The 22961-nt window shown below is 48.8% G+C and overlaps 3 protein-coding genes across 9 annotated transcripts; 1 reads left to right on the plus strand and 2 right to left on the minus strand.

The window, feature by feature from the left end:
• Nucleotides 1-1748: 1748 nt before the first annotated feature.
• tbc1d16 (TBC1 domain family, member 16) lies at nt 1749-13490 on the minus strand. 3 transcript variants are annotated; one of them, XM_088358056.1, is made up of 14 exons: nt 13277-13490; nt 11713-11811; nt 11608-11640; nt 11270-11432; nt 10732-11022; nt 9009-9185; nt 8810-8948; nt 8432-8596; nt 7939-8087; nt 6678-6812; nt 5429-5615; nt 5175-5354; nt 4208-4354; nt 1749-3228 (listed from the first exon to the last, which is right to left on the minus strand). In XM_088358056.1, exons 2-14 carry the CDS (start codon nt 11777-11779, stop codon nt 2965-2967), a joined length of 2097 nt encoding a protein of 698 aa, XP_088214182.1. In that variant the 5' UTR covers nt 11780-11811; nt 13277-13490; the 3' UTR covers nt 1749-2964. The 3 variants fall into 3 exon arrangements, with proteins under 3 accessions (XP_088214182.1, XP_088214181.1, XP_088214183.1); XM_088358055.1 differs by having other exon boundaries at nt 11608-11811; nt 13277-13489; XM_088358057.1 differs by having other exon boundaries at nt 3079-3348; nt 11608-11811; nt 13277-13489.
• A 266-nt stretch (nt 13491-13756) lies between these two features.
• Nucleotides 13757-16252, plus strand: galcb (galactosylceramidase b). Its single transcript, XM_088358058.1, has one exon. It carries the CDS (start codon nt 13824-13826, stop codon nt 15855-15857), a length of 2034 nt encoding a protein of 677 aa, XP_088214184.1. The 5' UTR covers nt 13757-13823; the 3' UTR covers nt 15858-16252.
• gaa (alpha glucosidase) lies at nt 16186-22774 on the minus strand. 5 transcript variants are annotated; one of them, XM_088358047.1, is made up of 19 exons: nt 21962-22771; nt 21730-21881; nt 21412-21577; nt 21221-21317; nt 21023-21142; nt 20833-20951; nt 20557-20688; nt 20349-20459; nt 20154-20267; nt 19939-20023; nt 19713-19830; nt 19333-19466; nt 19098-19249; nt 18862-19010; nt 18652-18793; nt 18483-18581; nt 17824-17988; nt 17590-17736; nt 16186-17527 (listed from the first exon to the last, which is right to left on the minus strand). In XM_088358047.1, the coding sequence occupies exons 1-19, from the start codon at nt 22418-22420 to the stop codon at nt 17462-17464; spliced, it is 2727 nt and encodes a 908-aa protein (XP_088214173.1). In that variant the 5' UTR covers nt 22421-22771; the 3' UTR covers nt 16186-17461. The 5 variants fall into 5 exon arrangements, 4 of the variants coding, with proteins under 4 accessions (XP_088214173.1, XP_088214172.1, XP_088214175.1 ...); XM_088358046.1 differs by having other exon boundaries at nt 17590-17742; nt 21962-22770; XR_015853415.1 differs by lacking the exons at nt 16186-17527; nt 17590-17736 and having other exon boundaries at nt 17843-17988; nt 18098-18581; nt 21962-22774.
• Nucleotides 22775-22961: the final 187 nt, after the last annotated feature.

Genomic DNA, 22961 nt, shown 5'->3' on the forward strand with positions numbered 1-22961 from the left:
GATTTCCATCACCATCAGTAGAGGTATCAAGAAATGCACCACGACGAGTGGAGTATTAAAGAAAGATTTTATGCCCTTGTCACGCACACGCACGCACGTGTATTGACTTTGCCAGTGGCGGGGGGGGGAGGGGGGGGTGCAAGTTGCGTCAGAGCTCCATGTCCCACAGGCCCGCTGAGGCCCAGCTGGGGACTCCATGCAACGACGCATCATTGGCAACATCGCAAACGCGTCATCGTCACTCACGACCGAATAAAGTACACCACACACACACACGCACGCGCACACACACACACACACACACACACACACACACACACACACACACACACACACACACACACACACACACACACACACACGCCCTCTCTCAAAAAGATTTAGCAGCTTTTCTTTGTCTTTTTTTTTGCAGAGGATAAAGAATATTCGGCTCTGTGTAATGAGTTTGACTATTAGGATTGTGTAGAAATAATGGGAGCGAACAGTCCTGCAAACCCTAAAAAGTGCGACAACACGTTTTAGATCGTTTGCACTCACGTGGGATTATTGTAACGACTACATCCATTTCTAACCCGTCTTTGAATGGCGCCTTGACAATACGATAGGAGAGACACTCAATGTGATTTCAGTGCTAATTTCAAGTTATGAAAAAGCGCTTGTGGTCGCTCATTGTTGCTAATGGCAGCAGCGTGACGCGCACGGACAGCGGAAGCTCTCCTTTGCAACTGACATCAGCTCATTTCCTGCCGTGCTCATCCTAATGACACTCCTGGCAGAGGCGGAGCCGGTCCCAGCGAACTTTGAGCGAGATGATGGCTTTGGATTTTAATGAAAGTAAATCGCATATTTTTGGAATGCAGGAGGGAGGAGTCGCTAGCTCCCCGTCATTCGCTGAAGGCGTTCCTGTCTGACCATGCCAATGCAGTTTCTGTGTGCCTACAGAGCGAAATAGATAGAGATGAACTGACATTCATTTCGTGCGGTTTTGAGGAACAAAATTGCTTTTTGCAGTTGGTCAATCAGCCTGTGCCCCTCCTCCAATCAGACCCATTTAATGTCACAACCTAGCTAACGCAATGCTGGTCACAGATACGATTTAATAATAGGTGGCGTATTATTCGTTTCCATCCAGACCGTCATTTCGTCGTGAACTCATTTTGCTGAATGCACATTCATCCTCAGAGGGCCTCGCCGTCTAATGGCTCCTAATTGCATGCAGACGCCACAGGCGGAGGGTGGTGCAAGGTGGGTCGCGGCGTAGCACTTTAATCACACATACAGTCAGCATTTGTCATGAAAAGCTGGGTGCCGCTGGGGCGCAGGTTCAAGTGGTTTCCGCCTCATTTTCCCCCCGAACGCCATCTGAGCGACATCATGCAGGAATTAAGGTGATTCCCAGATAGACGAGCTCAAAGAAAGAAATGCATTCGAGACGCGCGTTAGCGCAACGGCTGCTAAAATCATTTCAACACACATCGACTGATTTCATTATCGATTCTGCTCATAGATTCTAAATGGGTGAGGAAATGAAATAATACAAATGATTGATAAGATGAAAACTTTTCACGTAAAATTGAGGCAAACTTTAAAGCGCTTCTCCTTTGACGCATATTGGAAAGGTTCAGAAGCAAAATGAGCGTCGTCATCACTCATACGCGACACGAGAGAAATCAATGAGGAATCATTGCGCGAACAAAACATATAATGCAGTGCATTTTGTCATTAGCTTCAATAAAAAATCCAGCGAGTTCTTGAAGGTAAAGCTTTATTTTTATTTTTTATAATGAATAACAAGAAAAAGGCTCATTTCCACGACCAGTGATGTAAGAACAAATGACAACCTGGCGCATTCACAGAGTACTTTAACCCGCTCCACACGCAAACACATAGAATGCAGGCCAAATGTTCAGCTGTGGTTGAAAGTAGCCCTCAGCATTTTGGATTCTATTTGTCTTGATGGTGAGCGAGCCCGAGCAGCAATCCCTGAAGGCTCGACAAGATTTAGGTAGTAGACACCTGATGATTCATGAACACAACTACAGCTTGCCCTCATGCACACTTGGCCTTCGTTCAAAGTGCACACGGTTCTTTACTTTTCGACAGACAGATGCGATTATCACCCCTTGATTTTTAACCGATGGTCCATTCCAAGTCATCTGACTTGAAACGAATAACATTGAGTGTCACAGCAGCACACTATAGTCAGGCCAATCTAAGGTGGAGTCATTTAGAAAAGATTTGCCCTCATTGTTTTTTCCCCCCAAACCACCAAAAAACTGAGATAGCCGCTTTCATGTGGCACAGCCCCTTTTAAGAATCGCTCAAGAATCTCTGCTACAAAGTTCTTGCTTTTCTTTAGCTCCATCTTCACGATGAATGCTGTAATTACAGAATGGGGGACGCAGGGGGGGCGGTGCAGGGGGTGCTTCTACGCTCCACTTATTACCAGATGTTTTAAAAGGTTACACCAGTTAACAGACACGCGCACTAAAGAGTTGGCGCAAAAAAAGTGGGAGTGAAGCAAACAAATATTTGGGCAGAATTGAAACAACAGCAATTGTCACTTACGTAAGGTGAGAACAAAGAAGAAGCAGATGGGTGGGGGCGATTGGGTGAACGAGTTTGTCGATTTTTTAACAGAGTCCTGTGTGGACATGGCTGAGCGCACATGATATACGATTGATGGATGAATTTGCATCCAGAGAGAGAAAGTAGAATCAGCCTCCAAGGTGCAGGGAGGGGTTTGTGTTGAAAAATATTCATCTTCTACTAAAGATGTTCACAAACAGCTGATGACAAAGGCGCCTCGGTGAGTTCGCAAAGGCTGCCGATTGTCCGCTGCACTTGGAAAGCGAGGCCCGGCCCACCTCGGCTTTCGGCTGACAACGCGCCACATAAAAGGTGTCCTGGGCGAGACGGTGAGCGGAAGACACTCCAGGAATCCTGGCGCCGAGGACACGCATTTCAGGACTGTTTCCTGAAGGTGAAAATATCCAGGGACTTGGCGCCTGTGGAGGGCGAGGGCGTGCACGCAGGGGCGGGCGAGGAGGCCAGCGGCGTGGACGTGCCTCCGTAAGGGCAGCTCTGCGAGTCCGCGTGCTCGCCAGAACACTCCACGGCAGGGATGTAGCGGCTATCCCACATGCCCGGCCCGCACAATTTGCACAGGTCGTGGAGGCTGCAAGGGATTCTGGGTAGGAGGCGGAATTGGTAGAGGAGGCTGCGTGCCTGGACGGACCAAGTGGGGGTGGGGAACAAGATCAACCCAGAGAGCTTGGAAGCAGTGGATGCAAAACAGCTTGTTGCGCATTTTCACAACAAGCGGCGGATTTCAATGTAAGCAATGACCTTGAGGGGAAAAAAAAACTTCATGGTCATTCTGGTTGTCAGCTATGGAAAAAAAAAAAAAGATGCAAATGCGAGCTAAACAAAAGCAGAAGACGAGCCGCATGCATAAAAATGAGGACGCGGGCGGCAGCGCACACGCTCGTCGTCAATCGTCACTCGCCCGAGTGGGCAGCTCACATTTTCAAACAGCAACACAAAACATATTGACCGAAAATGGGCGGGTCGTCAAATCCTCAAGATGGCAAACTGGCTACGAATGAGCGACAGCACTTTGGATGTTGCCACGGTAACACCAGATCACTTATTTTGGTCAATTACAAGCACGGAACCACTTCTGGGTTTTTTTTTTACGTTTTTTTTTTTTTTTTTTTTTTTAGAACGTTACAGAAATAAAACATGATTTACCCAATCACTAAATATACCTCAAAATCTGACACACTGATGATCTCGAATTTTTTTGCCCCTTCAAATTGCTACCCTGTTATGTTAGCATGTAGCATGCTACCTGAGCTGAGCAATTCATCTGTGGTCTTGATTCACTCCAGTCCTTTTGTCAGTATGTTTTTTTTAAAGGTCTAATTTTGACTGCAAACAGAGTGGCGTTAGCATACAAAAGAGCAGTCATTCACTAGTTATATTGTCGCTAAATTTTGTTTGGTGACTTTTCCGACCCTACTGTTGAATACTTTGCATCTCAATATTGCAACTGGCAACTTTGCTAGCAAAAGCAAATGAATGGGACAAGCAGAACGATGAACAAGCGAGCGAGCAAGCAAACAGGCGAGTGAGTGAGCAAGCACGCAGACGAGCTGGCGGTCCATGCGCATGCATGCGGTGCAAGTGCAATGAAAGGCATCACCTTGCGTAGCACCAGCTCTCCGTTCATGTGCATAGACAGGTTGCTGAAGTGCAGCAGCATTTGGTCAGTGGCCAGCTGCTGATCAGTGACATCCTCGCCGTAAAGGACGATGATGGCCACGCAAAGGAACAGGTGGAAGTAATCCGTCTGGAAAAGGGAGAGCCCTTAGCTTTTCACTTTTGTGGCTAAAGGAAAAAAAAGAACATCAACACAAACGTCTTGATTTGGAGGGGGAAACTAAAAACTATACGGGATGCTTTGGGATTCATCTTGCTTATTACCGTATTTGCCGGTGTATTGGTCGACCTTTTTCGATCCAAAATCGACCGAAAAAAATCGACCTCGACTCATACACCGAGTCATAAAATTTAACTTCGTATTCATCGCTTCAAATGTGATGGTAACCAAGGCCGTTTCTCATGCATCTCATTGTGCGTTGCACTTAGAAAATTTGAACCGGGCGGCGTGCGCGAGTGCGCGGCCCGCTGGAAGTCGAATGAGGCTCCGCGATTTCATCCGCGGTGCTTATAAAGTGCCGATCCGCTCGGCGGGAGCTATTTTCGGCCACTTGGCGCGTGCGCACGGCCTCCCGGATGTGCCGGGCGGCGTGCGCGAGCTTGCCGGCCGCTGGAAGTCGAATGAGGCTCCGCGATCTCCTCCGCGGTGCTTATAAACAGCCGATCCGCTCGGCGGGACCTATTTTCGGCCACGGCGCGTGCGCACGGCCTCCCGGATGTGCCGGGCGGCGTGCGCGAGCTCGCCGGCCGCTGGAAGTCGAATGAGGCTCCGCGATCTCCTCCGCGGTGCTTATAAACAGCCGATCCGCTCGGCGGGAGCTATTTTCTGCCACTTGGCGCGTGCGCACGGCCTCCCGGATGTGCCGGGCGGCGTAGGTTTTCAAATTTATATTTTCAAAGAATCCTTTTGTAATGAGTCATTTCATTTGTGAGCGTTTTTGTCTCGAGACCTGATAGTGCGCCCAGCAGGCCTCCCACATGCGCAGCGCGTCCGTGTCGGGGAACTCGCGCTTGAAGCAGAGGAGGATCCAGCGGTGGCAGAAGAGCAGCTGGAGCCCGTCCTCGCCCAGCGCCATCAGGTGCCGGTGGAAGTCGGGCAGCATCAGGCGCAGCAGCTCACGCAGGTACATCTGCGCGCACACACAGCGCACACTTAGGGCTGGCCGGCCACACACACTCGCTAGGTCGAGCTCGGCGATCCCACCAGCTGCCTCTCCATGTCCTCGTCCCGCGGCGAGCTGATGAAGATGGTGTTCTCCATGAGGCCCACAAAGCACCAGAAGGTGTCGCTTTCGTCTTGGATCTCGGTCAGGAGTGGGGCCACCAGGTCCGACATGCCTTGGCAGTAGCCCATGATGGGATTAAACACGGCATAGTTGAGCAGGATGCGCCTGAGGCAAACAAAAACGCATTTTCCACTGCATTACGTTTTCCTTTCATGGTCAACAAAATCTTTTTGCCGTTACTGTACCTACACAGGTACTATATTTAATGGGAATTTAAAATTGCTAATGGCAAAAAAAGAAAAAGAAATAAATAATAATTAAAAAATGCTGGTTTGTACGGAAGAGGATTAGGGCGAGTGAAGAAAAAAAAAAATGAGGGGTGACAGGAATTCTGACTTTAAAGTCGGAATTCTGAGAATAAAGTCGGAATTCTACGGAAGAGGATTAGGGCCAGTGAAGAAGAAAAAAAAGAGGGGTGACCGGGTTCTGACTTTTTAGAAAGTGGGAATTCTGACTTTAAAATCAGAATTCTAACTTTATTCTCAGAATTCTGACTTTAAAGTCGGAATTCTGAGAAAAAAAGGCAGAATCCTGTCACCCCTTGTTTTATTTTTCTTCACTGGCCCTAATCCTCTTCCGTAGGTATGACTTCAAGACATGACGACATCTTTTATGGACGCTGCCGGAAAACAGCGTCCCTCCCGGCCGTACTGAACATTCCAACATGTGGTTAATTGCAAAAAAAAAACCAACCCAAAAAACAAGACATGCACCAAAAAAAGCCACTAACAACAAGCACTACTTAAAGTGGTTGCTATAGCAACCCTTATGGTCGCGACAGAGCTATTTACTGATCTTGTGTGCGTGCGTGCATGCGTGCATTTGTGGGGTTTTTTTGTTTTGTTTTATGGATAGCACTTTAAAGTGTCTCTGGTAGCACTCATGCATAATTAAGTTGTCTGAAAAACAGAGAAGGAAAGCCTCGAGGACATTTTCTGTTCATGTCACAATACAAAAAGGCCGCCGAGCAAGACCAACCAGCCGAAGAGAGGATTGAATGGTGCAGCCCCGCCCTGTTACTGGTTCGGCTGATTCAAGATGCAACCACTTTTTTTACTGCAGTTGGAGGGAATTCGTTAAGATATTTCCGCCCCACAGATGAGCTGGAAAAATGAGGGTGACTGATGGAGGAAGGGCGAGCAGGCAGAGAGAAGGGCCTGCACTCACCTCATGATCTCCACGTTGGGGTTGTTGTCTCCCCTGAAGAACTGGTTGCTGCGGTCCGTCCGCACCACATCCTTGTCCACCGTGAACTGGACCTTCCTCCAGAAGTCGCTGTGCTCCTCGGGGCTCATGTTCAACCTGGCGGCGGGAAAAACGTGCGTATTAAAGCCCGTCGCGGAAATTTGGAGACTCGCTTTGACGTACATGAGACATGTTTGAAAAGAATTGCTGAATTGCTTATTTTACATACTTTTTTCCCCCAATAATTTTGCACATTTACAAGGCATTGCTATTGACTTTAAAGGCTTATGTCCATGTTGAGCTGTTGCAGCAATAAATGCTCCAAGCACCTTCTTGAGCACTAAATGTAGCCGAGTCCTAACGAGCAAAAGGGATTTCATTAACAGTGTTTGCTTTGCACGCGGCCCCGCCCATCCGCCCGCAAGGAATAACGAGCATGCAGGCAGGCACCTGACGCAACGCCATGCAAGTGTTGGACTTGCGGCGTGTTTGTGTCGCTGCGCGCCTCCCCGCGACACCTTCTCCTCTCAAGCTTGCTTCTCTAGAGTTTTATTGCTAAGCAGCAATGAGTTGGCTAAATGGATCCACTTTGAATGTTTACTTTGTGGAGCCTCCCTGGATAGTTCGGGAGGTGCACTGGACAAGCTAACGAGCAGCAAACCTAACTTCTTCTGTTTGGTGTTTATTTATTTTGGGTGTATTTTAGACTTTCTTACTTTTGTGTGCATCTGTTTTTGGGCCCATTTCAATGATCACCGTCTCGTATTTGATTGCGTCACTTTATTGTTTCAAACAGATGAGGAATCATGAGTGAGGTCAAGAGACACGCGCCTGTCCCGCTAATGACGGACGAGAGGCTCTGTGGGCAGCTCTCGACAAACAACCCTTTCAAAAGGCCTTTAATTAGCGTGATGGGACAAGCTGACACAATAACAGGCCACACCGATCAAAGCCGTCCGATTACGGTCGCGTGGAATTATGTGCACGCTCAGCCCGGGTGGAGGACGGGAGGTGTGTGCGCTCATGCATACCGCAGCTGTGTTTTTAACTTTTACTGACAGAAGAATACGATCTGATAAGCGCTGACATGTTTTTCCTCCAGAGAGCTTTTTATTTTGCACCCGCCGCCTCCCTCTCGCCGCCTCGTTGTTCCCATTGATTGCTCAGCCGCAGGCACATCTGACCAACGTTTGGCAGCCAATCATGCAGCCATGTGATAGTCGGAAAGACGACAAAACCTCACCTTCTCTGCTGGACATCGTGGTAGTGCGTCCGCTTCTGCAGCCTCCACGCCTCCCTCTCCTGCGAGCTGGAGTCGTAATTGTAGTAGTGCAAGAGGAAGGGCCACACCTCGCCGCGAATAGATGGCTCGATACCCCCGAAGAAGATGGCCTGGTGTGGGGGCAAACGCGGTGGGCGCAAAGAGCCTAAGCCAGACGCTGAGGCTGGGCATGAGACAAGCACTGACATGATTTTCAAGAGGTATTATCAAAGCAAAAATAGTGAGAATGTCGTGTCTTTTCTAAAAATAATAATAATAATCCTGCAATCCTACTGTATGTCATTATAGCAGGCACCAGGGGGGCTGTGAGAAACTGGCTTCAGCAGATTGATTGCCTGTAACATTGTGACGTTTGAAAGTCACATTGAGCAGGACAGGCTGACAACCTGTCGACATGGATGATCCATCGCAGCTCAAGGTCAGGATCAGCTTTTCTGGAAGGAGAAAGACTCACCTTGCGCAGCTTGTACTCCTCCTCCACTTGGCCGTTTTGGTTGAGATGTCGTAGCCATGAGCCGACATCCAGCCTCCGGTAGAGCTTCTCCTCGGGATGGCTCTCGGCCGACGGCAGTGTGGCCCTCTGGATGAAGAACTGCATGCAGGACTTCTCATTCGACACCTGGCGTGGGCAGACAGACGAGCAGGGGGTGATGGGAAAAGGACGGAACGGGCAAACTAGGCATCGGAATGAAGAGGAGAAAAGATGAAAAGAATGGAAGAGACTGATTGGATTTAAGGTCAAGCTTTTGTGGAAATGTTCAACTGAGACGCGAGTGATGGATTGGGCTGCATATTTTGTTTGCGTCAGTTGAGGCTTTGCCGCATTTCCCACCTGCTGTGTCTCCCTGCAGCACTTCCACTGTTGGAAAACCTCGGCCAGCTTGTCCAGGCCTGCGTGGTGAAAGTGGAGGACCTTGTACTGGCTCTCCCGGCTGGCTATCACCAGCTGGCCGCCGGTGCAGGCTTCGTCACTGAGGAGGAGGAGGGCATTGCAGTTGCGTTTGATAAATTGCCATTCAGCTCACACTTACCTGAAGAAGAGGCGCAGCGACCTCATGTGGCCCAGGTCCACTCGGAAGACGCCGCACAGCTGCTCCAGCGCCAGCACTTTCTGCTGCTCCTCCCAGCGAGCGCCCTGCGACTGGCCGTTGCTCTCCAGGCTAGAGGCCGAGCTCACCGACTGCTGCATGAGCTCCTCCGACAGCTCCCTGTAGGGAAGACAAAAAGCTAACTGGTGAATTCAAGAACACGTCAAGTGTAGCCCAAGCAGGGAAAGACCAGAATGCTCAAACAGGCAAAATTGGCCGAGTTGCTGAACGTTTGGCAGGTGGCATGACTTTCTCTTTCCAACACACAAACGCGTGCACACAAACACACACATGTGCGCTAATGGCGCATAGCTAATGACCATGCTGCTGCCCCCTACATGTCTCCTGACATGAGAGTGGTGAGAACCAGCGCAAAGTGCTGAAATGAGTGAAATGAGCTGCTCATACTTGAAACTTAAGTCACACTTTATTCAAAACATTCACCAAATTCATTGTCTTTGCTCTCTTTGCGACTTGTAATTATAAATCTTACGTAACAAATTCAGCGCCGAGTTTGCAAGAATGTGCACAAATTAAAAACATGCGAGTGACACTTGAGCGACCCGTCTCCGACTTCTGAAAGACGAGGACGATCGATGAGGACAATCCATTCTTGTCTTGTTTGCAAAGTAGTAAAGGCTTTCTGATGACTTGTGGTGCCCCTAATGTAGCGTCTTCGCTTGAGGCCAGACTGGCAGCAGACACTTGTTACTTTGGTTACAAGTGTCAAGAAACTCCTCAAAAAGCTTGCCTGGGGATTCTTCTCCTCGCTCTTGCCCTCACCCCCTTTACACACTTTCATCCAATTTTGCTCTCTCATAGGCAAGCCTTTTCTCTTTGAACGATTCCAAGTGACATGTTTCCAGTTCCTGGCCCCCTTAACGGTGTCAATTAAAGTGAGGGAGAGAGAAAGGGAGATGGAGAGAGTTCCAGGGTATTGGCCCCTCTCCTCTCGCTCTCTCTCACTCCCTCCTCTAATCCGACGAGCTGACATTCAGCCCAGCACAACAACCCCCGGGCAGGCAGGCGTGCTCGAAATCAAAGAGTTTCACACAGACTCGAGGAAGGGAAGAAGGGGGGGGGGGATATTTGAGAGGTGGGCAACACAAGTGCAGGAAAAAAAAACATTGGAAATGGGCAAGTGAGAGGAAAAGATCTAACATTTGGAAAAACAAGGGTGGAACAAGTATGGGAAAAGGCGCACACATGCACACACTCGGGACGGACATGGAGCCGAGGGTAGAGGGGAAAAAAAGGGTAGCAGAAGAAGGCGAGGGGAGCACAGAGTAAATGTTAGAAGCTGAGAGTGCTGCCAAGTCACACACTGGCCACACTTAGAGCGGGCAGGCCGGCCGGGGCCGAGAGATTAAAAAGGCTTCAGCGACACGCACGTACGCGTGCACACACATTTTCAACGAGAGTGAGTGGAAATGTTCAACAAAGAAGTCACAAATAAACGCAGAATGAGTCTTGACGAGTAAACGTGCAGCCCCGATTGTGTCTGCCACCTTGTGATGTCATTTACCTGCAGTCGCCGTGTAACTGTAACTCACCCATTGCCGATTTGAGTGACTTTTTTGTTTGCTCAATGTTTGAATTTTGGCTAATTGTCAAAAGAGTGTCAGGGGAGTTTATAAAAAAAATTGCACAGCTACAACACACTAACCTGCTATCACTGTCCAAGAAGACAGAGCTGCCGCTCTCGCAGAGCGCTTCGCTGACAGGTGACAAGCAGAAGGGCGAGGAGAAGGTGTCCGAGTCAGAGCCCACGGTGCTCACTTCGTCCGAGAGCTCACAGGAGCCCTCGTCGCCCTCGTCGCCCAGCCGCTTGTGCTGCGCTGGGGGGCGTTCCGTCCCGCTCTCCGACGAACCATGGCTCTCCGCAGAGGAGCTGCAAGTGAGGTTATTCTCTTCGTCTTCTTGTTCCACTTGCGCAGCTGGCAGGCGCGAGTGCGCTCTGCGGGGACAAGTTCAACAGCACTGCAAGTTCAACAGCATTGCTGACACTCACAATGGACACTTTATTAGTCTAATGAGTATGGCAAATGTGTCCTTTCCAAGTATAATAATGTACAAACTTTCAGCCCTCAAGCTTTATATGACTCTTGAGAGAGGTTTATTCCTCCCACGGGTGGTGTTTCATTTCCGGTGTCATGATTGCCAAGAGCAGCAACAGTAACCAGGTGACTCCTGACACCGCTTACCGTCTGCCTCTGCGCCGCGCGTGGCGTCGCACGGGCGAACTGTCAGGCGTGATGTAGCGCAGCGCCTCTTCGTCCTGCCTCTGGATACGCGAGTTGGGTACCCAGGTCAAAATGAGAGTGGTGCCCAGGCTCTCGTCCTTCTCCACGTGCACGCACAGGTAGCCTGCAGGGGGCGTTATCACAACACAGGGGGAAAGAGCAAACTCAAAGGTACAAAACTGGCATTGGTACATTCACAACATGCAAGAAGATTAGAGTGGAAGCTTAACGAACGTTACAGACGTTGTTGAGGTTCCAATCTTTTCTTCATTCTCACATGCAAACAGGTGCACACCGACCTGGGTGGTGTTCCGCCAGGCCCGGCAACGGCTCTGTAGGGTGCACGCACACATTATTTTTGGAGTAAATGATCTCTCCGTCCAGGCCCGAGCGCTGCGCCGCACCAGGGTTAAAGGTCAAGAGGTCGGAGGCCTTGGATGAGGCGCGCCGCAGGAGCCGACCCAGAGACATCTCCTAAGAAAGCGGCATGCGGGGCCCATCCTCTGCGGAGGAGAGCAAAGAGAAGAGATGAAGTGCTATTTCTCTGTGACACTCCAAAACATTAACCTGACTCTTCCTTGTTCATTTTGCCTACGGCGTCTGCTCAGCCGTTGCTCGGCCCACCCTGAGCAAACAACACACACCGGGAGGCGAACGAGCACGTGCGCTCGCTTCGCCACTCGTATGGCGGTCCAGACTTGTATGGCGGTCCAGGCTCATATCAGCAGCCAACACGTCACTCAACTCGCGTCAGCATGTGCGGAAAACAGCCGATACCTTCGCTCGCTCGTCACCTTCAAGCGACACGTCAAGCAACCTGTTTGCCTTCTTCACGCTGATGTTGGTTCCTATTCCTTTTTTTCTGAATGTTTGTGCCTCGCTGTCCGCTTGACTTGCCCTTGTGTCGCCTGCTTCCTTCGTCTAAGCCAGGAATGTTCCCTTCTTCTTCTTCTTCCTCCTCCTGACTCACTCGGTATGTTTACCTCCGCCTTGCTGACTGAGCAGACGGTCCACTTCCCGATGCCCGGCTCAAGATGGAAAGTGCCCCGGCAGAAAGGTTTGGGCACCCGAGGCGAGAATGCAGAGGGGAGAAGCACTGTTTGATTTGTGCATATTGTGAAGCAATCAAAAGCGGCCCTACAAAAGTTTAACGTGAGTGGAAATGAAAACTTCAGTCGTGAACGCAGACATTAAATCAAAACAAAACTGATGAGAACATTGACTTGGTTCCACAACTGCACTTTGGACTGAAGAGGTCCCCAACTGTGCCATATTAATTCCTGCGCTATTATCTTGTAGTTATTTTGGTCGACAGTCACATTGTGGTCCACTCAGGTCAGTTGGATGTGGTAGCTCATTTCCATGGTGGCACACAAGTGTCTGGTACGGTACTTGACTTACTCTGACTTACTCTTTTTATGCCCACTCTAACAAGACTTTTACTGAAAAATTTTCACATTTGCGTCAGGGATTTTTTTTAAAGGGGGTGGGTGGTGGTGGGGTGGCTGTAACTGCACCAAAATGGCACGCAGTACACAGTTGGAGCAGCTTCTGCCGGACACTTGATGTGCTCAAAGTGCTTGCGTCAGCTGCAAGGCGAGGATGAAAGTAAAATCAAGTGAGCGGGGCAGGTCACGTGTAATAATGCACGTCTTGTTGGTTGGCTGGGATGTTTGCTTGGGGGCTTCATCCTGGACTGTCAAGCAGAACCCGCCTGACATGACCACCACAGACAGGCCCGCACTAACACACGAACCACTCACTGACTACATGCCATTTTAACCTGCCTGGATGGAAATGACTCCATTGGCATTTGTCCATAGTCTCGGAGGTGAACTTTAAAATTAAGAGTGACGCGTTATTGGCGTACAGAAGCGGGGGGGAAGACGTCTGGCGTGCACCTGTTTCAGAAGCCAAATGAATGGGAAGCAAGCGGCATGTCGGGGCAAGAACACGGACGCGGCTCACCTTCGTCCCGATGCAAAGTCTACAACCCACGCTGGACGTCCATGTCAGGCCGCAGCGTGTACCGGCGTCGTGTCACTGCCTCTCTCCGGGAATTTAGCTCGAGGTTTACGGGTTACAAGTCTTGTTTGCCTCTGTGTTCAGCTTGTGACGCCATACATCTTTACTGCCGCGGCCTTTTCGCTGACGCCAAAGATTCAATTTCCGGATAGTACCTTCAAAGTAAAACGACCAGAGCGCGATTGTCGTTTTAAGTTGAAAGCCACATTTCGTCAATTCTCATAGTTAGCGTTTAACTGGATTTTCCGGCCAGCTCAAATCGACCCACCCTCCAAATCACGGTTTCATGCACGTTTTGTTGTTGTTGGTGATCTATTGTTCTGATGATTGTTTATGCATGCTCACAATAATAGTAATTTGGAATTTTAAGTAAGTAAGTAAATAAATAAATAAATAAAAATCGCCGCTTCCCCACTGTTTACGATTGATCACATGACACGGACCAGGAAGTAATGACCCTACCAATCACGGAGCAACGGTCGGCTGTGCCATGGCGTACAGAATACATTTTTTTTTTTTAATATCAGTAAGCTTTTTCCTTGTTTCGTGCTTTTCACAAACCTATTATCTTAACGACACAGAGGGACAAGTGTTTGATGGAATCGGAGGATTGAGTGGTGGAGGTGCGACGACACGTTTACTCGTCAATTATGCGGAGCCCTACCGAAGCCAGATCCTCGATTACCTTTTTAAGCCAAATTTTGGTGCCTCTTTGCACATCCTTAAGGTTGAAATTGGAGGGGACGCTCAAACTACTGATGGGACGGAGCCGTCGCACATGCACTATGAGGATGATGAGAACTACTTCCGAGGGTATGAATGGTGGCTGATGAAAGAGGCAAAGAAGAGGAACCCAAACATCACGCTTATCGGCTTGCCTTGGGCATTTCCTGCTTGGGTGGGCCGCGGAAAGCAGTGGCCTTACGAATTCCCAGACATCACTGCAACATACGTAGTGAAATGGATCCTTGGCGCAAAGCAGTTCCACCAGCTCAACATCGACTATGTTGGCATTTGGAATGAACGCAAGTTTGACAGCAAGTACATCAAGCTACTGCGGTACAATTTGGACAAGAGTGGCCTGGAGAGTGTTAGGATCATAGCCAATGACAACCTCTGGGAGCCCATTTCCCAGTCTCTTCTGCTGGATCCAGAGCTTAACAATGCTGTGGATGTGATAGGGGCCCACTACCCCGGTACAACCACAGTCATGGAGGCCCTGAAGACGAGGAAGACACTGTGGTCTTCGGAGGACTACAGCACGTTCAACGACGATGTCGGAGGAGGCTGTTGGGCGCGCATTCTCAATCAAAACTACGTTAACGGATTCATGACTGCTACCATTTGCTGGAATCTCGTTGCCAGCTACTACGAGGCGCTGCCGTTTGGCAGAGATGGTCTTATGACGGCGGCCCAACCCTGGAGTGGCAACTATGTTGTGGAGTCGCCCATCTGGATGACAGCGCACACGTCGCAGTTCACCAAGCCAGGCTGGACCTACCTGAAGACTGTTGGACATTTGGCAAATGGCGGAAGTTATGTGGCCCTGACTGACGGCAAGGGAAATCTTACAGTTATCATAGAAACCATGACCCATAATCACTCCTTGTGCATAAGACCTCCGCTCCCTCCGTACTCAGTGATGTCACAAAACGCAACCTTTCAGCTGGAAGGCCCTTTTTCCTCCATCAAGGAGTTACAAGTATGGGGCTCCCGCTTTAATTTCAAGACAACAAAGCCAACTTTGTTTCAGCGTCAAAGTCCTTTGAAGCTCAAGAAGGGCAAATTCACAATAAGTCTTTCCGAAGACGAGGTTTACACGGTGACCACGTTGACGACAGGACAGAAGGGCAACCACCCAGATCCACCTGCTTCATCTCCCTTCCCAAAGGACTACACGGATGACTTCAATGTCCGAGAAGCTGCCTTCTCAGAAGCTCCAAACTTCGCCGACCAGACTGGAGTGTTTGAATATTACACCAACCAGACAGATTCTGGGCTTCATACATTCACTTTGCGTCAAGTTCTGACCGAGCGACCCATCACTTGGGCAGCGGATGCGGACCAGACTATAAGCGTTATCGGTGACTACACATGGCATGACCTGAATGTCGAATGTGATGTCTTTATGGAACGTGTAAAGACTGGAGGTGTTTTCATTGCAGCCCGGGTTGATAAAGGAGGGCAGACAATCCGCAGCGCCAGGGGAGTGTTCTTCTGGGTCTTTGCCGATGGAATGTACAAAGTGACTAATGACCTCGCGGGTCAAAGCGTTCTGGCCGAAGGACCGTCCAATACACGAGCCGGTGCCTGGCACACGCTGTCGCTCAGCGTAAAGGGCCAGTTGGCGTCGGGGAAGCTGAATGGTTATCCATTGTGGACGAGTGCCGTGGTGCTGACACCAAAGAATGGCTGGGTGGCCATTGGGACGCGCTCCTTTGAACTGGCCCAGTTTGATAACTTTGCTGTGAAGGCAGGAGGACAAGAGTCCCTCCTGAGCAAGCCTTATGTTACGATCGTTTGAACGAATGGGAGTTGAGGCCCAAAGATTCGACAACTCATCGATTTTGAAAATGGTCAGCAACTGTTCCCATAATTGTTAAGGGACCTCATTTAAAATCATCGGTCGGAATTTCAACCTCGCAGTAGTAAATGCTCTGAGATTTATTTCTGTTGTCGTCAATGAAAGAAGACTGATTTTTAAAAAAAAATATCTGTGCAAACATCTGCTTTTAGTTGAGAAAACAATTAAGTATTTTGCCTGTTTTTGACACATTACAAACTAAGTGCACTAACCGAATCGTAATTAATTTATTTTTCTGAATTTTCTACACTGTAAATTTGAAATAATGTCCTGTTTTGAATAAACTTTTATTAATCAGATTCTTTTATAAAAGACATGATAATATTGCCCGTCAAGAGTTTTTGATGCAGCTCTCATTACATTAATGCAGATATACCCAATTAAATTGCTGAGAGAATGAGAGGGGAATAAAGCGTCCTTTTTTGATGATGCATATCCCATGTTCTCTTTTTAAACGTCAAAATACTAAATACCATATTGGCCCGAATATAAGAAAGCCCCGATTATAAGACGACCCCCTCTTTTACAACACTCAAGTTTGAAAAAAGACTTTTTGAACACCAAATTTAATTTTTCTACAGAAAATAATTACATCTGAAGCAAATGATTAGAACAATATATTCGAGAGAAAAAGCATGTTATTTTGCCTCATTCAAATCATGCAAAAACTGTCTATCACATCTTAATATCTGAACATTTAAATATGTAAACGAAAGTGCAATCACATTTGTAAATGAATGGCCTCTGGTTTTTGAAATGTAAATAAACCAATCTACTGAGATAAAACAACATTTCAATAACTGCATTAACCATTCAAGTGAACTCTAACTGTAACTGTAGTCTTGAAACAAATCTGAATAAGGAAAAAGATTGCAATAAAATAATGCAAACTGCTACCGCTATTGTTGGGGAGCCTGAGGACTGTATAGGGGGTTGGCTCGGATAGTTAGGCTCTTTTCGACCCCGGGTGTCGGTCAGAACACAGGAGGGAAGACGTGGTTCAGTTTTGATTGCCTTACTGAATTATTGGCAAAAAATAACCATAAATGAAATACACTCGGAAACACACCAAACATAAGTCATCGATCGAGACAACAAAATGCATTTGCTGGCGACCGTTAGTCGCCGTGCCGCTGCGTAACGGCCACTCGTACAATGCGAGGCAAACTTAAAGGAGCACGCCGGAGCTGTGAATCAAACGGCGCGCACATGAAGCAAACCACGATCGGACAACACGATCACAGCAACATCCTCAGTCGATACCAGCAACCTTTAACTTACCGCTGCGCACAAGTGAAAATGGGTATAATGTCTAGACCCAGAATATAAGACTACCCCACTTTTTTTCTTATTTCAATGCACAAAACCTCGTCTTATATTCAGGCCAACACGGTAAATACAAAAAAATACATTAATATTTACCACCCCGAAAAGAGTGGGCATCATTAAGATCCAGTGTAGCAGTGACAATCAAACAAGACGGCAGGAATAATACCTGCAAGAAAAATTATGTCTCATCTCCGGTGGCAGACAAAACGGGCGAGTCACAGTGCCCACTGAACCGCAAACATCTTTGACATGGGCAAGGTCAAACTGCCGACTTTTAAAAGCTGTTGAAAGAGAGCGGGTGTTATCCTTTTGCAAAGTCATCACCATGTGTTGGCTCACTCACCTTTGTGTCAGGGTCATACGTAAAATCCCTTACTCTGAAGCCGTTGGCCACTACGTATCGGGGCGGCGAGGGCACGCCAAACACCCGCAGTCCTCCCAGCGCCAGACCATCCAGGGCTTCGTTTAGCCGGATGGGCTCACTCACAACCTGTGACTAAAACCGCGGTAAAGGTCAGAAAGATGTCAACTGTAGGCTGACAGGAAGTCACCGTTTCGGTCGGAAAGTTCGAGCGACCTGTCTGGCGCTGAAGACCACGTAAGAGTAATTTCCTTTTTCAAAACTATCGATGTCGTCGCCGTCATCCCAGAACAAGTCGCCCTGGGCTGAGCCTTTCGCTGACAGCGCCACCATCAGGAAGAAAGGCTTCCTGCGTGAGACCGTCGTCGTTAAAGCTGGCTCCTTCCAGAGAAGATAGAAAAAATATCAACATGTGAAAATGGGACATTCATCCAGCCATCTATTTTCTATACTGCTTGTCTTCATTAGCCAAATAAATAAATACAAATACCACTGTATCATCCTTGAGCGAAAAAAAACATTCCTTTGAGAATTCCTTCAGCGTTTCAATGCGGATGTCATTGTAGACATTAGCTGGAGGCAACCGGACGAACCAGTTGAGCAGACCACAACAATCAAGCGCAGATAAAAATCATCGAAAATAGAGCTGCATATTTCCATTAGTCCCATTTTTCTGCTCATCTTCTTCAGACTTTTATCATTTTCTTCCCACAAATCTCTATTCATTGTTAAAATTAATTAATTGTTGTCTTGTTTTGGGGACAAATTATTAGTTCATTCAATAGCAAAATGTACACACATAGCGTCGTTCCTCCATACTGAGCCTCCAAACTGAACATATTCATGTACGATGACAGCAATAGCGGTGCCCCGACCTGCTGGGGGACAATGTAGCCCTCCCTCAAGTGGATGTTGATGGTATCCAGGGGGGCAGGCAGAAGCCGATACTCGCCCGTACTGTACGCCGGCCGACCCTGACATAAAGCGCAATGTTTGCACTCGTGCTAAACGATTCAATTTGCAAATCAAAGCCGTTCAGCTCACAGTGCGCAGGTTGTACCAAGTCCCGGGAGGCAGATAGGCGGCCACCTCTGTTGCGCCCTCCTCCAACACGGGGCTGAGAAGGAGACAACTCCCCCAGAGGAACTGTCGGTCTATGGTCTGAGAGTGAGGATCCGTGGGAAACCTGCAATGACAAAAGTCTGCACTGACAGTCACTGTCGTGGTGCAAGATGAAGTGTTGGCGGGACGTACTCCATGAAGAGAGGCCTGGCCACCGTGTCCCCAGAGGTGTGTGCGTGATGGAAGAGTGTGTAGAGGAAGGGTAGCAGAGAGTAACGAAGATTCAGCGCGCTCCGCATGGCCGCCTGGGCCTTCTGCCCGAAGACGAAAGGCTCCTGAGGCTGTGGCCGATGGTGAAGATGCACCGTGAGAGAAGACACAGCAGCGCGGCTCAACGCGACGTCATGGCGCCGGCGTGTGTGTCTTACAGCGTACAGCTGATCGTTATGGTTCCTCATAAACGGATAGAAGGCCCCGAGCTGCATCCAGCGCACGCACAACTCCTCCGCAGTGTCGCCTCCGAAGCCGCAGACATCGGCGCCCGCCAGGGGCACCCCGAAGAGGCTCAACTTCAGCACGGCTGAGGGCAAAACGTACACAATCTTGCCACAGACGAAGGTCATGCCTCCGAATGGAGTGCATCAAAGACGCTCAGGCACTCACAAGGGATGGAGTATGCAAGTTGCTCCCAGTTGCTCCTCACATCTCCCGTCCACACTCCGGAGAAGCGGCCGATGCTCGGGAAGGAAGAACGAGACAGGACAAAGGGCCTCTTCCCGCGTGCTTTCACTAGAGCACTGCAAACAGCATCGGAGCCCACACGACACAAAGCGCGTTTGCAAAAAGCCACTCGAGACAAATGCAAATTTACCCTTTGAACTCCAAACAGACAGCAAGTCTGCCGTATGCCACCTATGTTTGTGCCAATCAGTCAGAGTTGCAGGGCAGTAAAAAACCCAAAATACAGCAGCTTTTAAAACCAAGCTGCGTTGAGGGTGCCCACCTCGACCCGAGATGTAACACTACGAGTTAGTTTGACCAACCTGTGAGTGGCAAACGCTTCAGTCAGTCCATACATGTTGTGCAGGTTGTAGTGAGTGGACGCGTTTTGCCGAGCCGACATGCAGAGAGTGAAAGAGCTCAAGCGGCCCCCGACCACCCCTGTTTAGGACACGCACACAAATATTTCCCAGATAGGTGCTCTGAATATTGCGCACTCTATTTGATCCATCGCTAGGATAGTGATAACGAGCAACCGTGCGGGCTTACTGGGCGTGTATGGTGGCTTCTCAAGCTCCGTCTCAGGACAACCCTCCAGTGAACCCGACACAAAACTGGCTGGTTCGTTCATGTCCTGCGTGGAATTGGAATTAGGCCGGCCAATCCCAAGGCACAGAAAGACAAACAAGCAGTCATGCCTAAGGACGATTCCTGTTTGCAACCAAGCCAACGTTCACGTTTTTTGGTGCACGCTATATTCTTACGATCCATAATCCATCCACAGGTACTTTGGAATAAAAATCCACAATACAGTCCTCCCACCACTGTCTGGTCTCCAGGTTGGTAAAGTCAGGGAAGGCCGTCGCACCGGGCCAGACCTGAAGGCACACGCAGGAAATGCGTTTGTTTTACAGTTCTTGGCACATGCTACGTTTGACACTTTCAAATTGAAAGCCCACCTTGCCGATTAGGAGTTGACCACTGGCATTTTTGATGAATACATCTCGTTTGATTCCATCCTCGAAGGGATGGTACGTTCCTGGAGGACTGGTGGTGCTGATCCCAGGATCCTCAAGAGGAATGCAACACACACGCCATTTTAGCAAGGGTCATATTGCCACCTGCTGAGTGCAAATAGTTGGCAGCCGGTTGGAAATGTCCCCCCACCAGGATGAGGACGTACTTCAAGCCTCGTTGATGAAATTCCTTCACCGTCTCTTTGAGGTCCCCAAATCGCACTGGGTCATTGGTGAAGACCCTGCCTTTGTTTGCGTAGTCCAGGTCATTCCACTGCACATCCTAGGGGGAAAAAAATAAATAATCGCCAATAAGCCAATTACCAGATGACAACCTTCAACATATGTGCACTATTGGTTTCTTAGTTTGTGAAGTGTCAATTTTATCTGGGCTAAAAGATTGGAATACACAATCACATGAAGGTACCATGGGGAAGTTAGCGGCATGCATCTGCTGAGCCACCTGCCGGGTGACATTCGTGCTATTGTAGCCCCAGCGACACAGGTGGAAGCCCAGTGACCAATACGGAGGCATCGCTGGATAACCTACAGAAGAAAACCTTACCATGGCAGTCCTTTAAAAAGCAGAAAGTCGCTGCTGACTCTGCATATCGTACCAATGACTTGCAGGTATTGTCGTATGACGGTCTGAGCGTCGGGACCCATGAAGACGTACAGGTCAAGGATTCCGCCCGTGGTCACCCACGTGAGAGCCGGCAGTGGCTGCAAGATCACTTCTAGACACGCACATGGGCATGCACTTGGAATTAGGAGAAGACGGGTGAAGAGTAGCTCTTATTGAACAGAGGCATCACCGATGGCATTGCTGTTGATAAGGAAGACCCCATGCGCCAGTCCGTCCCCTTCCTGGACTACGTAGAATGGGTGCGAGCCGTAGAGGTTTGCACCAGCCTGGAGAAAAGAGAGTGCGGACGTGGCTTGTCAGTATTGGTATGCCCATATCAAACCATACTATGCTGATACTAAACGAGTCCAGCATACTTACGTGAGGAGCCATGCCCCTGTTCCAGAGAGTCAGGGAGGTCCAGTTAAGGTCCAGGCAGAGAGACGTGTAATGCTCCCCGAGGCCTGACACTAGAGACGAGGCCAGAGTGGTGGACAGCTGCAGGTACTGGTCAGCAAAAAGCAGAGGAGCCACCGTGCTATTCATACTAAACGGTCACAAAAAAATAAAAATAACAAGGAGAAATGAGCATTGGATTAGAATGATGTCAGATTACATAAAAAATACATACCAAATGTTTTTTGCAATGTGTGCTAAGCAAAACAACATACTTATTTGTTGTGCTTTACATTAACTCACATGACCCTTCCATTGGATACACGTCTCACAATGAATCCAAATGGGTTGGACTGGTACTCAATGGCATACAAGGCATCTTGGCGACTAATTTTGCCCTGAGGTACTCTGGCGGGGAGTTCAACTTCATACCGGTCTGACCATCGATCCTTCAACTGCAGAGAAAGCAAATATTTTTTTACCGTGGGGATTATTTAGGTGTATATATTGCGAGGGGGCGGTGGGTGGTTGTTACAATGAGGCGCAGGCAGCCTGCGGACTCTTGGCTTTCTTCCAGGTGAAGAGTGGCCACATCTTGGGGCAGGTAAGACGGCGAGGCGCGGGTCAAAGTGGCAGCTTGGCCTCGTGGAGTGGGCGTCAGGTCGCCCATTTTGTAGCCCGGGTACGAATGAGGGTAGAAGCATAACGGAGCATTTGACGAGGCGTTGAGAGGAAAGTAACAACAACCCCGCTCTTCACACTGTCGCCTCGTGAGCGCTCGGTCCCGGGCACAGTCGAAGCGTCTCTCCGGGGACATGAGGCACCGGGAAGCCTGGACTCGCACGTCACTGACTCGTGGTGGCTCGAGTCCATCCCGGGGGCTGGACTCGCCAATTCGAACCAGTTTGCTGTCGAGAATGAGACCCAAATCGGAGAATGTGTAAAATGCTGAAGCCACAAGCACGGCTACACCTAGCTTGACACATAAAGCCATGGTGGACTGTTCGAACAAAGTTTGGAGGTCATCAACCGCTCGATTACTGACGCGGTAACAAAACAACCGGGTGAAAGTAACTTAGAAGTGCGAAACGTAAATACAACTTCCCAATGTTTTTGTCACGTGTCCTTAAAAGACAAATCAACGACGGCAAGCAACGAAGGTCAAATTGACACACAGACTGCCTGAGGAAATAGAAATGTGTGCCCAAAAGAGTAAACAGGTCAAAACAAGTTGAAAATCCGAACACAATTACCAGAGAACACTATACATTTAAGCAACAGGCGGACAACACCCAAATCATATAACTGGAACAGAACAACGCCGCAAGTGAACCACGACATTAGCTATTGTCAACCCTTGGTCCGCGACCCTGTCGTGGTTCGAGGCGGTATTGCAGGTGGTCCTCGAAATGGGAAATGGAAAATAATTGTAACATTTTTAAAAATAAAACAAGATTCATTATTTAGATTTTATTTATTTTCCAGGTAATTTTGTAAATCACTTACCCATCCAAATGATGTCAAATGCAGTTGAA

The sequence above is a fragment of the Syngnathus floridae genome, chromosome 17 (genome assembly GCF_059516105.1).
Source record: "Syngnathus floridae isolate MCC-2025c chromosome 17, RoL_Sflo_1.0, whole genome shotgun sequence".
Taxonomy (NCBI): domain Eukaryota; kingdom Metazoa; phylum Chordata; class Actinopteri; order Syngnathiformes; family Syngnathidae; genus Syngnathus; species Syngnathus floridae.